The sequence below is a fragment of the Polypterus senegalus genome, chromosome 9 (assembly GCF_016835505.1).
Source record: "Polypterus senegalus isolate Bchr_013 chromosome 9, ASM1683550v1, whole genome shotgun sequence".
Classification (NCBI taxonomy): domain Eukaryota; kingdom Metazoa; phylum Chordata; class Cladistia; order Polypteriformes; family Polypteridae; genus Polypterus; species Polypterus senegalus.
This window is the reverse complement of record NC_053162.1, coordinates 67,552,602-67,565,564: the sequence shown is the minus strand read 5'-3', so window position 1 is coordinate 67,565,564 and position 12,963 is coordinate 67,552,602. Positions and strand designations below refer to the sequence as shown.

At 38.9% G+C, this 12,963-nt stretch overlaps 1 protein-coding gene across 13 annotated transcripts in view; it reads left to right on the top strand.

Moving 5' to 3' along the window:
• The window catches only part of mtss1lb (MTSS I-BAR domain containing 2b), a 262,787-nt gene that overhangs the window by 74,591 nt on the left and 175,233 nt on the right, over positions 1–12,963 (top strand). For all 13 annotated transcript variants that reach the window (XM_039763182.1, XM_039763174.1, XM_039763178.1 and 10 more), the window contains exon 3: positions 2,110–2,183. In XM_039763182.1, coding sequence (XP_039619116.1) covers positions 2,110–2,183 — 74 coding nt within the window. The remainder of the gene's footprint in view (positions 1–2,109; positions 2,184–12,963) is intronic.

Genomic DNA, 12,963 nt, shown 5'->3' with positions numbered 1-12,963 from the left:
GCACATTGGGTAAACCCTACCCATTACAAACAATCCCCAAGGATTTATTTTATGGCCACAGAACACCAGGATCTCAATTTTACGACTCATGCAAAGGATGGCCCCATTTTTACAGTACAATGTCCCTGTCACAATACTGGGACATTGAGCTCCACACAAAGACCAAAGGGCAAGCACAACCCAAGCTTTTCCTAGATGATCTTCCACTCAAGTACTGGCCGGGTACAAATAGCTTAGTTTCAGGAGGATGACCTCTTCTGAAGTGCATGTGGTATGGCTGCTGACCAGCCTAAAAGGTGAACTTAACCTCTTTTAAGATTTTTCTACACTAATTTCATGAATGCTGTATGTCTAAGAGTGTCTTATATTGGTTGTTTGTGAAATGATGGGAATCATGATTATTTCTGTCCATATGAGCGTTAGTAAACTATAATCTATTCAACTGATGTTCTTATAGCAATTAAGTGACGTACATAAGAGAAGCAACTAGACCAAGACCAATTTTTTCCATGACAGAGGTTGAAATAGAGCCAAATTGGCCATGAAACCTTCCATAAATATTTCCTTTTAGTTAGACACTAAATCTTCAGGATTGGAGCTTAGCACTGCTCCTACAGGCACGTCATGGGAACCTTGCAGCAGCAAAACAACAACAACAACAACATTTATTTATATAGCATATTTTCATACAAGAAAAAATGTAGCTCAAAGTGCTTTACAAAATGAAGAATAGAAAAATAGAAAACACAATAAAAAATAAAAATAAGTCAACATTATGCTGCAATACTTAATTAAGGGGAAGTACATATAACACCAAAACCAGGATGCACTTCTTTACTCAAAGAGTAAAGCTACCAAGACATGTAGTTGAAGCAGAAACCTTCATAACCTTTAAGAAGAATCTGGATGAGATGTTGGCACAGCTTAGCTATTAGTTAAACAAACAAACTGGATGGATTGAATGGCCTCCTCTTGGTTTTTACATTTCGTATGTTTTCTGCAGCTTGAGTTTTTTTACCAGTCATAGGAATGATGGTGATACAGACAACATGCGGCATTTGAGCTGTTGAAAAGAGACGATTTGCAGCTTTTGGGGGCAATAAAAACACAATAGAATGTATCTTCAGGTCCTTTCAGCTTTGTATACAGTATATTTCTAGTTTTTTAAATCCTCATCCACAATTTTGTTTCTTTTTTTCTTTGCATGTTTACAGTTTTAATACATTTGCAAGGAAACAGTGTGAAATATTTCATTAATGCAAAAGACATATCCTTTGACTGTTTTTTTTATTTTTTGAAAAAACAAACTAGTGACATAATTAGTCATGAGCATGTAGATAGAGATAGATAGATAGATGCTTTATTATGTGTGCACCTTTCAGGACTTGCTTCCTTATGTGGAACTGTTGTATGAAAAATAATGACCTGGTAACTTACCTGAGAATTGGGAATGAAGAAATCCCACTACATTCCTGGCTTGGCTACTCTGCGAATCTCCTGCGTTCTGATGTGTATCTGAGTGTTTGATCGAAATATTTATAGGCAACCATCCTGCAGAGCTCAACATCTCTGAATTTATGATTGGTAAATTTTCATGTTATATTCTGTGGTTGAGGTTGTTAAACACTGTCCATGATGTAGTTCTAAAACAAACAGGGCTTTTTTAGATTGGCAATGCCAGTTTGAAATGGGAGAAGCATGACACTGGGAACCAAAGTAGATCTACTTAATTGGTTGAGGTGTTTCATTTTTCTTGAAATGTTGAGCAAAGTTGTGAGAAAGGTGCCACATTACGTGTTCCAGCAATGAGTAGATTTAGATTTGCAAGGTCCACAGAGATACTTTTTGGAGAACTGAATTCATGTGCTCAAAGCTGTGATGCAGAAGAGCTTCTGTGCTGCCGGCCAGTTAGGTGATTCAGACAGTGCAAGTCATTGTCTTCATGTGTATTGTTGTTGATACGTATTTGATTACAGCCGAGACTCCAATGTGATATTTTGTGAGGTCCAGAACCAAGCCCTAATGCCAAACAATGAGAGTTTTATAAAAGTAACATACTAATTAATATGGCCGACTTATTTTACATTTTTGTTTTTATCTTGATTATAGGACTACAGTTCTGGCTGCCGTGGCGTTCCTGGATGCCTTTCAGAAAGTGGCAGACATGGCCACCAACACGAGAGGTAAGCAGGGTTGCTGTATTTTGGCCTCAGTTTATAGGTTGGTTATTTGAAATGTGAACGGTTTGTTATTTTTGAAAATAAGGCTGTTGTTTGTCAAGGCTGTCATAAGGTTGTGCAATATACCAGTGCAGGTCATGGCTCAGATTAAATTATTTATTTTTAGTTCTTAACATAAAATCAACATTTATCCTACAGTGGCAATCCAAATTATCAGTCACACATCAAGCTGAAAATTGTCCTTCTATATGGGTGCATCGTTCCTATCAGTGTGCAGAATATGTGATCCCTGTGTTTATAGTGGTCTTCTATACAGAGTCTCCCTGTTTACTCAACTACTGCTTAGCAGCTTGCAGGTCATTTTCTCTTCGAAATGTGTTTGTGGCAGGTTGTTTTGTGTCTCACCTTTATAAAACTGGAATTCAATTTATAAAATGACAGCTTTTGTAGAAATGCAACATGTCTTCCACAACTCACTCATTCAGAGATTATCTTGCTGGTCTTCAAAACTGGGTGCAAGTACAAAACCACTTTTATTTTTTTTTCGCTAAGTTATAAATGTGATGGTGAAATGAGCCTCATCATGCCTTAGTAGCCCTTCCTGACTGTTAAAACCTAATCTGCTTTGCAACATTTCATGCAAGTCCAGCAGAGCCATCTGGAATCGACAGCCAGTGTATGTTAAAGATGCATGTTTGTAGATGATGGAGATGTGGGGGGAATGTTCTGTTTTCTCCGATTATTGGGGAGTACATTTTACACTCCTGAGTCTCGGTGGCGACGCACAAGCACGGTGAGCAATGGCTTGGTTGAAGTTTTAAGAGCACATAAAAGTCATCTCTAAAAGCAAGATGCCAAGTTATGCTTAAATGCAGTATTGCCAGCTTGGACCATCTTCAGTGATGTTAATCAGAGGGAGGGAAATCAGAAAAGAATTTTCATTTACAAAATGTGCAAAATTATTTTCTCAAATGCCCACCTCATTTTATTCCTTTGAGCTCTCAAGCTGACAAATAATACTAATAAGGGTGGGAGTGCCATGAGGGCACAGTGGTTGGCATCAGTGCCTCCCAACTGCTGGCGACAGAGTTTGAATCCCAGCCCGGTCACTGCCTGTGCACATGTTCTCGCTGGGTGTTTTTCTCCTGGCCCTCCTGCTTCCTTGCTTTCTCAAAACCATCCAGTTTAATTTGAGAGGCAACACTAACCTGGTCCTGTGTGTGAATTTCAAAAATGTATGCATGATACAATGAGGTTTTCCACCAGAGGTTTCATTGTTTTGTGACCTTGGACACTGTAGTTCAAGTTCTTTAATAATATGTATACTTGTATATGTTCACATATACTGTATTAATTGTATATAATTTAAAATGATATACCTCTAAAAGCTAATCCGATTTGTTCAGTCTCATGCAGTCAAAGACTTTAGACATCATGACACTCAGTATGGTGCTGTGCTCCCTCTCTGATCACAGAGCTGAACATCACAGAAAGTTAGCCCAAGTAATAATTTTGCTGTGGATTGCTATGGAAATGAATTATTATTCTGCAGAAATTATTTTTTCTGAAATTGAGTGAAACTATATGTTTTTTTTTATACTCAACAAATACTAAAGAAGAAGAAACTTTTCTTACTACAGCACTTAACATAAAAAAACCAGCATCCACCCAGATCATGTGATGACAGCCATTCTTGTGCCAGTGTACTCACCATACATTAGCTATTAACTGGTGAGAGAAAGTTAGCCAGTTAGAGACAGGGGATAAGAAGGGGGCTAGAATCACTAGGCCGAGGTGGGCAATTTACCCTGCACATTGGGTAAACCCTACCCATTACAAACAATCCCCAAGGATTTATTTTATGGCCACAGAACACCAGGATCTCAATTTTACGACTCATGCAAAGGATGGCCCCGTTTTTACAGTACAATGTCCCTGTCACAATACTGGGACATTGAGCTCCACACAAAGACCAAAGGGCAAGCACAACCCAAGCTTTTCCTAGATGATCTTCCACTCAAGTACTGGCCGGGTACAAATAGCTTAGTTTCAGGAGGATGACCTCTTCTGAAGTGCATGTGGTATGGCTGCTGACCAGCCTAAAAGGTGAACTTAACCTCTTTTAAGATTTTTCTACACTAATTTCATGAATGCTGTATGTCTAAGAGTGTCTTATATTGGTTGTTTGTGAAATGATGGGAATCATGATTATTTCTGTCCATATGAGCGTTAGTAAACTATAATCTATTCAACTGATGTTCTTATAGCAATTAAGTGACGTACATAAGAGAAGCAACTAGACCAAGACCAATTTTTTCCATAACAGAGGTTGAAATAGAGCCAAATTGGCCATGAAACCTTCCATAAATATTTCCTTTTAGTTAGACACTAAATCTTCAGGATTGGAGCTTAGCACTGCTCCTACAGGCACGTCATGGGAACCTTGCAGCAGCAAAACAACAACAACAACAACATTTATTTATATAGCACATTTTCATACAAAAAAAATGTAGCTCAAAGTGCTTTACAAAATGAAGAATAGAAAAATAGAAGACACCATAAAAAATAAAAATAAGTCAACATTAATTAACATAGAATAAGTAAGGTCTGATGGCCAGGGTGGACAGAAAAAACAACAAAAAAACTCCAAAGGCTGGAGAATAAAAATAAAATCTGTAGGGATTCCAGACCAAGAGACCACCCAGTCCCCTCTGGGCATTCTACCTCACATAAATCAAACAGTCCTCTTTGTATTTAGGGTTTTCATGGAAGGACTTGATGATGATGGTCACGTAGACTTCTGGCTTTCAGTCCATCAATGTTGGTGCATCATGATGCTTTGAGTAGGTGGTGGTGGTGCAGGCCGCCACCACAAAGAAACCGGAAAAAGAAACAGAAGAGAGAGTTGGGGTCAGTACGGATTTTAGAGCCACTATGAATAGTTATTATGATGAATTGAACATACAGAGTATCAGGATTAAGTTAAAGTGAAGTTATAAAAGGCCATGTTAAAGTAATGTGTTTCCAGCAGTGTTTTAAAGTGCTCTACTGTATTTGCCTGGCGAATTCCTATCGGCAGGCTATTCCAGATTTTAAATGCATAACAGCAGAAGGCCGCGTCACCACTTCTTTTAAGTTTAGCTTTTGGAATTATAAGGAGACACTCATTTGAAGATCTAAGGTTACGATTTGGAATATAACGTGTCAGGCATTCCGATATATTAGATGGAGCGAGATTATTTAAGGCTTTATAAACCATAAGCAGAATTTTAAAGTCAATCCTGAATGGCACAGGCAACCAGTGTAGTGACATCAAAACTGGAGAAATGTGTTTGGATTTTCTTTTCCTAGTTAGGATTCTAGCAGCTGCATTCTGCACTCGTTGCAAACAATTTATGTCTTTTTTGGGTAGTCCTGAGAGGAGTGCGTTACAGTAATCTAGTCGACTGAAAACAAAAGCGTGAATTAATTGCTGAAAAAGTGAAAGTGAAAAAATGCTGTCCTAGTGGTCTGATGAATATGTGATTTAAAATTCAGATTACAGTCAACAGTTACCACTAAGTTTTTTACTTCTGTCTTAACTTTTAATCCTAATGCATCAAGTTTATTTCTAATAGCCTCATTGAATCCATTATTGCCAATTACTAAAATTTCAGTTTTCTCTTTATTTAGTTTGAGAAAATTACTATTCATCCATTCAGAAATACCAGTAAGACATTGTGTTAGTGTATCAAAAGAGTCGGGGTCATCAGGTGCTATTGATAAGTACAGCTGTGTGTCATCAGCATAGCTGTGGTAGCTCACGTTGTAACCTGAGACAATCTGACCTAACGGAAGCATGTAGATTGAGAAGAGCAGCGGACCCAGGATAGAGCCTTGTGGAACACCATATCGGATATCATGCGTCTTTGAGATGTGATTACCACAACTCACAAAGAATTTTCTCCCTGCCAGGTAGGATTCAAACCAATCCAAAGAGAAAGACTGCTGTCTGTATCTCCTGCATTTTCGGTTGCTAACTGTTCACTGGCTGACTACACCACTGCTCTTAATATAACTGAAAAACTGTCATGCAGAGATGTGCCGTAAGCGTCAAAAAGTGCAGAGCTGAAAGGCTGTTGCTCACAGACCACATAATGCTCAAGGTGACTGGTCATCATCAGTTGCCATCATAAACAGATGGTAAGCAAATTAAATTTCAGAATTTGCACATAATGCAAGGACATTTCTTTTTTTTCATAACACCTGCACCATCAGGTCTCATTAATACCCTGAAAAGTTTGATTTATCAGCTCACATCAGACTTACTGTTGGGCCCCTGCTGTAATAGAGGTAAATTGCAGAGCATCAATCTATCCGTTTTGTGAACAGTAAAGGTCATGGTAACCATTCTATTATGGACAAGACAAGAAAAAAAATGATTGTCCGTCTCACAAATAGTCACCCTTGGCCAGTATAAGGATGCTAGTTATTCTAAGATACACATTATGGAAGTGGACATCTGAGCCCAGGTAGAAAACCCAGAGAAGTACAAAGAGAATGTGGGAATTCCTCACAACATGTAATGGAAGGCTGAAAGCAGGTCCTTTGAGCCTTGAGACTACTGTGACAACCAGCTGGAAAAAGCCCACCCAGAGAATGAAACCCCAGTCCCAAGACCACCATGCTTATAAATACCATAAATGTTCATCTGCTTGCCACAACGACTATTGCAGTTGCTCATACAGCAGGATGTTGTCAGATTTAGGATTTATTGACACCAGTTGTCTCCAAAAGACTGCCATCCCGTCCAGGATTAGGGCCTGCCTTATGTCTGATGCTGCCGGCTCACATGACCCTGTTTTGGACTGAGATGTTTAATAATGGATGGATGCATTTATTACTGTTAGCTGTTCTAAAATATATTAATGTGTTTGTGCAGATGTGGTTGTTTGTATTTGGCGTATGGTGTTTTGTTTTTAAAATAATGTTCTATTTGTAAAATTGTTCAGCCTTCAGTATCTGTCCACTAGGCAGTACACAGTGTGACCATGCATTTCCTAGACCTGCTTATCCAGAGCAGGGCTGCAGTAAAGATGAAGCCTATCCCAGCAAACATTGACAGGAACAGTCCCTAGACTGGACACCAGCCCATCCCAGGTTGAACATGCACCCACCAGGAGCCAATTTAGCAACGCCAGTCCACCGATATTAAACCGTATGCACATTCACTGCTTTTTCTGTGTCTAAATCCAGTGCTCTGTATGCATTTCTGCAGTCTGGCTTTTTCAGTGACGTGTTCACTTGATGTGGAAGTGTATTTTTGGCTACTCCTTTTTTGTTCCCCTAGGAGAGAAAGAATCATTATTGTACCCACTGGTTGTCTGGCTTCCTGTGAGAGCTAGGCCTATTGTTAGTGAAACAAACGGCTGTATCCCTCAGCATTAACCACTGTGTTCAAATATAGGCTCTTTGTAAGCATTGATCTCATTTCATGGGTCAGGTCTTTTTAACCTCGTACACTTTTTGCACCATCATTTCCTGCACAGCGTCGTAATGCTGTATTTATACTGCAAAGCAACAGCCCCAAGCCCAGTTGGAATAGTGACTGCTATTCAAAAGGTGACTTTTTGTCATCGCTCCATGTTCTTTTTTTCTTTTTTCATTTGTCATTATTGCCATGGCTGCCTTGACACAACTGAACTGGGAGAGTAAACATGGACAGCATGGCAGTCTTCCCTACGGGCCTTCATCATCTGGTTTTGTATGCTCTTTACTTAACTGATGGAGCAGTTCGTCTGCTTTCCCTTAACAACAAATTTACTCTGTGGTTACTGCTGCTTCTTTTCTGCTCCAGAGTCCTGGGTTCAAAAACTCACTGTGTGGGGCTACTCATGCGTATTGTGGCTTTATAAAGCAACAGATTTGTTTTGCAATAAAACAACAGAGTTAATATGCAGAAACAATGGTGATGCACTTCTGGCAAGAGTACGAATGAGACAGAAAAACAAATCTACGAACTGACAGAGTGAACGATAGATAGATAGATAGATAGATAGATAGATAGATAGATAGATAGATAGATAGATAGATAGATAGATAGATAGATACTTTACCGTGTCACTGTCACTTCTCACTCCCAGTGTACGTGTAACTTTCATCAAAATGTATCTCTGTAAAACTGATTATGCTAGAAGGCTGTTTGCCAATAATAAAATGGTGATTCTGTCCTTTAGTACTGTTTAATACACCCACTTAATTACAAGTTGCAGGGTTGCAGTAGGCAAAAACATATTCGATCACGAGGCCTTCTTAGATGGGGCTCCAAACCATGGCAAGACACACCCAGACACAGTTAGAAGCAATCTAAAAATGCATATTTTTGAAATGTGGTGGGGAAAACTTACCCAAACATTGGGAGAACATGACGTCAGCTAGGAGTGGGATTCAAACCCAGTCTGCTGGAGCTGTGAGACAGTAACATATTTTTCTTTGATTAATAGCCACTGTACTGTTGTGAGAAAATGTAAATTACAATGCTTCAGATCAGTAATTTGTTTTGATTGGTCCCCTGAATCACTTGATGGAAAAGCATTGTTTACTCTGTTATCAGCTTGTGTTAAACCTCACGTCTTCAGTCTCCTGATGACAGAATGCACACTTTGTCTCCTCTGAGTTCCTTTCCCCGTTCTATCCTGTGTCTTTAGAAAGTGGGACTCCTCCGTCACCATGGTTGTTATTGTGATTGCTTCATTTCAGCACTGCATTCTCAGGACTCGGTATATGTAAGGAGACCATCTGTGGAGGCTGACGTCTTGATCCCAAATTGTTGATGTTCATGTGCTATTTTAAACCTACCAGAGCCCTAAGTTTTTATTATACTTAAAGCTGAGAGATGGAGTTAAGGCATGATATATGGAAATCAGTTGTGTTATTATTCGTGATGTATAAATCCATATATCTTTATCTTCTTTCGGCTGCTCCTTTTAGGGGTTGCCACAATGAATAATCTTTTTACATAAACAAATCCATATATAAGAATAAATATGTATACTACCATTAAGAAGGATATGCAACCATTAAGAAGGATATCAGGGAGGCTAAAAGACAGTTGGAGAGGAATATCGCAGACAAGGTGAAAGAAGACCCGAAGAGATTCTTTCAGTATTTTAGTAGTAAAAGAACAGTTAAGGAGGAGGTGAAGTGCACCAGTAATAGTAAAGGAGAATTAAAAGATACAGACAATGAAATAGCGGATGCCCTAAACTTACATTTTTCTGAGGTGCTCACAACTGAGCAAGTAGATAACCTCCCAGAGGTAAACGGGACTACTAAGGAGGTACTGAAGGATGTGGAAATTGTAGAGGGAGAAGTGCTGCTCAGATTAAATAGGCTGAAATCAAACAAATCACCAGGACCAGATAATAATTATCTTCGTGTTCTTAAGGAGGCTAGTGAGTACAGATATAAACCCTTGACACATATTTTTAGGAAGTCATTGCACACTGGAGATATTCCAAAGGACTGGAAAATGGCAAATATCATCCAATTATATAAAAAAGGTAACAGGGCAGATCCAAGCAACTATAGGCCAGTAAGCCTAACATGCATCACAGGAAAATTAATGGAAGGAATTATTAAGGATAAGATTGAGCAACACCTGGCAAAGACAGGAGTTATTCTGAACAGTCAGCATGGGTTCAGAAGAGGGAGGTCGTGTTTTACTAACATGCTGGAATTCTATGAGGAGGCAACAAAAGGATACAATCAAAGTGGAGCTTATGATATTATTTATCTGGACTTTCAGAAAGCATTTGATAAGGTGCCACATGAGAGGTTGGGCATCAAATTAAAAAAGTGGGAGTTCAGGGTGATGTTTTTAGATGGGTGCAGAATTGGCTCAGACACAGGAAGCAGAGGGTGATGGTGCGAGGAACCTCATCAGAACTGGCCGATGTTAAGAGTGGTTTCCACAGGGGTCAGTGCTGGGGCCGCTGCTATTTTTAATATATATAAATGATTTAGATAGGAATGTAAGTAACAAGCTGGTTAATTTTGCAGATGATACCAAGATAGGTGGATTAGCAGATAATTTGGAATCCGTTATATCATTACAGAAGGACTTGGATAGCATACAGGCTTGGGCAGATTTGTGGCAGATGAAATTTAATGTCAGTAAATGTAAAGTATTACACATAGGAAGTAAAAATGTTAGGTTTGAATACACAATGGGCAGTCGGAAAATCGAGAGTACACCTTATGAGAAGGATTTAGGAGTCATAGTGGACTCAAAGCTATCAACTTCCCAACAGTGTTCAGAAGCCATTAAGAAGGCTAACAGAATGTTAGGTTATATAGCACGATGTGTGGAGTACAAGTCCAAGGAGGTTATGCTCAACCTTTATAATGCACTGGTGAGGCCTCATCTTGAGTACTGTGTGCAGTTTTGGTCTCCAGGCTACAAAAGGACTTAGCAGCACTAGAAAAGGTCCAGAGAAGAGCGACTAGGCTGATTCCAGGACTACAGGGGTTGAATTATGAGGAAAGATTAAAAGAGCTGAGCCTTTACAGTTTAAGCAAAAGAAGATTAAGAGGTGACATGATTGAAGTGTTTAAAATTATGAAGGGAATTATTACAGTGGATCGAGACTTGTATTTTAAAATGAGTTCATCAAGAACACGGGGACACATTTGGAAACTTGTTAAGGGTAAATTTCACAATAACATTAGGAAGTTTTTCATTACGCAAAGAACGATAGACACATGGAATAAGCTACCAAGTAGTGTTGTAGACAGTAAGACTTTAAGGACTTTCAAAACTCGACTTGATGTTTGTTTGGAAGAAATAAGTGGATAGGACTGGTGAGCTTTGTTGGGCTGCCTGGCCTGTTTTCGTCTAACATGTTCTAATGTTCTAATGTACTAGTGTAAGTATAAATCCTTATATAAGAAACCAAAATACCAATTTTATTTCAAGACAAAATTAAAAAAGGATTTGTGTGACATAAATAAGTTATACCTGATAAATGTAATATTTTACACACTTACCAACAATTTATTACCACTTTTGAGTGGGCTGTAAACAAGTTTATTGCCACCCTTTCTTTGCCATACCAGGACAGCAATTGTAGCCAGCTGGTTTTACCCCGACTACCAAGAACTGTAACGCTCAAGTCCTTCAACTTCTTTATGTTCTATTATTTATAGCAAATTGATCAATACATGCAGAGTTAGCAATGATAATTAAGGTGACCCCAAACTTAGTATTTATTTAACTCAATGTGTCTGTCACCTCTGTCTTTTAAACCGGGCACACACCATGCAACTTTGGCACACTTTTAAGCCTGATTTTCCGAGTTGGCCTGAATTTTAGCTTCATGATTTCACATGCACTATGAGCTGTGTTGTGATGCCTGATTGCATCTTACAATTGGCCTGTCGCACAATGGGGAGAATTTCTGTCATGTCAGGAATTTCAGTCGGCTGTGTTGTAGTGTGAGCCGTCTCACAAGCTGATTTTCAGATGCTATCATCAGATTTCCCAAATTTCATTGTGCAGCCACCACAGTCATGCTTATTTTCACCTTTTTGATTTCAAAATGTATCATATAGCAACACACGTACAACTAAACTGCCAATGACAAAAGCGCCTTAGGAGATATTTACTGGAAGAACCCAAAATGAACACACAACGGTACATCCTATATACCTCCAATTCTCTCTGTTACAGTAAATAGAAAGACCCCCTTGGAATTAATAAAGTATCCTATCTATCTATCTATCTATCTATCTATCTATCTATCTATCTATCTATCTATCTATCTATCTATCTATCTATCTATCTATCTATCTATCTATCTATCTATCTATCTATCTATCTATCTATCGTTAGTGTCTTTCTTGTCATGTCCAGTTATGCCATTTTGTTTTTGTAGATTAAGAGCACAGTACAAGAGTCAGTAATGCAGCTCTTTTTTTTTGTTGAAGTTTTGAGAAGTCTGTTTTTCTGAATTACTAAAGCTTTTATTACAAAATGTCAACAGTTAAAACTGTCTGTTGGGGCTGTGTGCACCACATTGTGGCACGTCAGTCGGCTTGAACGTGTTGTACAGTTTGGGCACACATTTGATTGGTGACTCTGTCGTGCAGTGTGAGTAGTCACTTAGCCATGATTTCTATAAATCATACAGTGTATGTCCGGCCTTGTTTTTTACTTAGGCTGTACTATACGTGAGCTGTGATACTTAAGGCAGTCTGTGTCATTCAGTCAGACACTAAACCTGCTTTTGGTCTTTCCTTAGAGAAAGGTGTTATATGAGAATAGATGGACTTGACTTCACGGTGTGAGTTATTCCCATTGCTGTGGTAGCTGCTCCACCTACACTTGTTTAAATATTCTTTCTTAAAAAAAATCATCCATTCATTTTCCAGAACTGCTTTTCTCACTACATAGTTGTGGTGAGTTAAGAGCCTATCCTGGCTGCATTAGAATCAGGCAGGGAATCGATTTTAAATGAGATGCCATTGCATCACAGGGCACCCATGGAAAGTAATAGTTACCAGTTTACTAAACGTGTGCGTCTTCTTGGGTGTCAGATTATACTGGAGTACCCAGTAAAAAAACACGCTAGCAATCAAACTCTGATTCGCAGATCTGAAAGGCAGTGCACTGCCAAATAACGAAATAAATAATGCAGATAATTACAGCATTCATTTTTGCTGATAAAGGGAAATACTGAGAGATCCAGAACTGCACACAAATGTGGCTGCTATTCAGGAAGTCAAGTCTGATGAACTGGGAAAG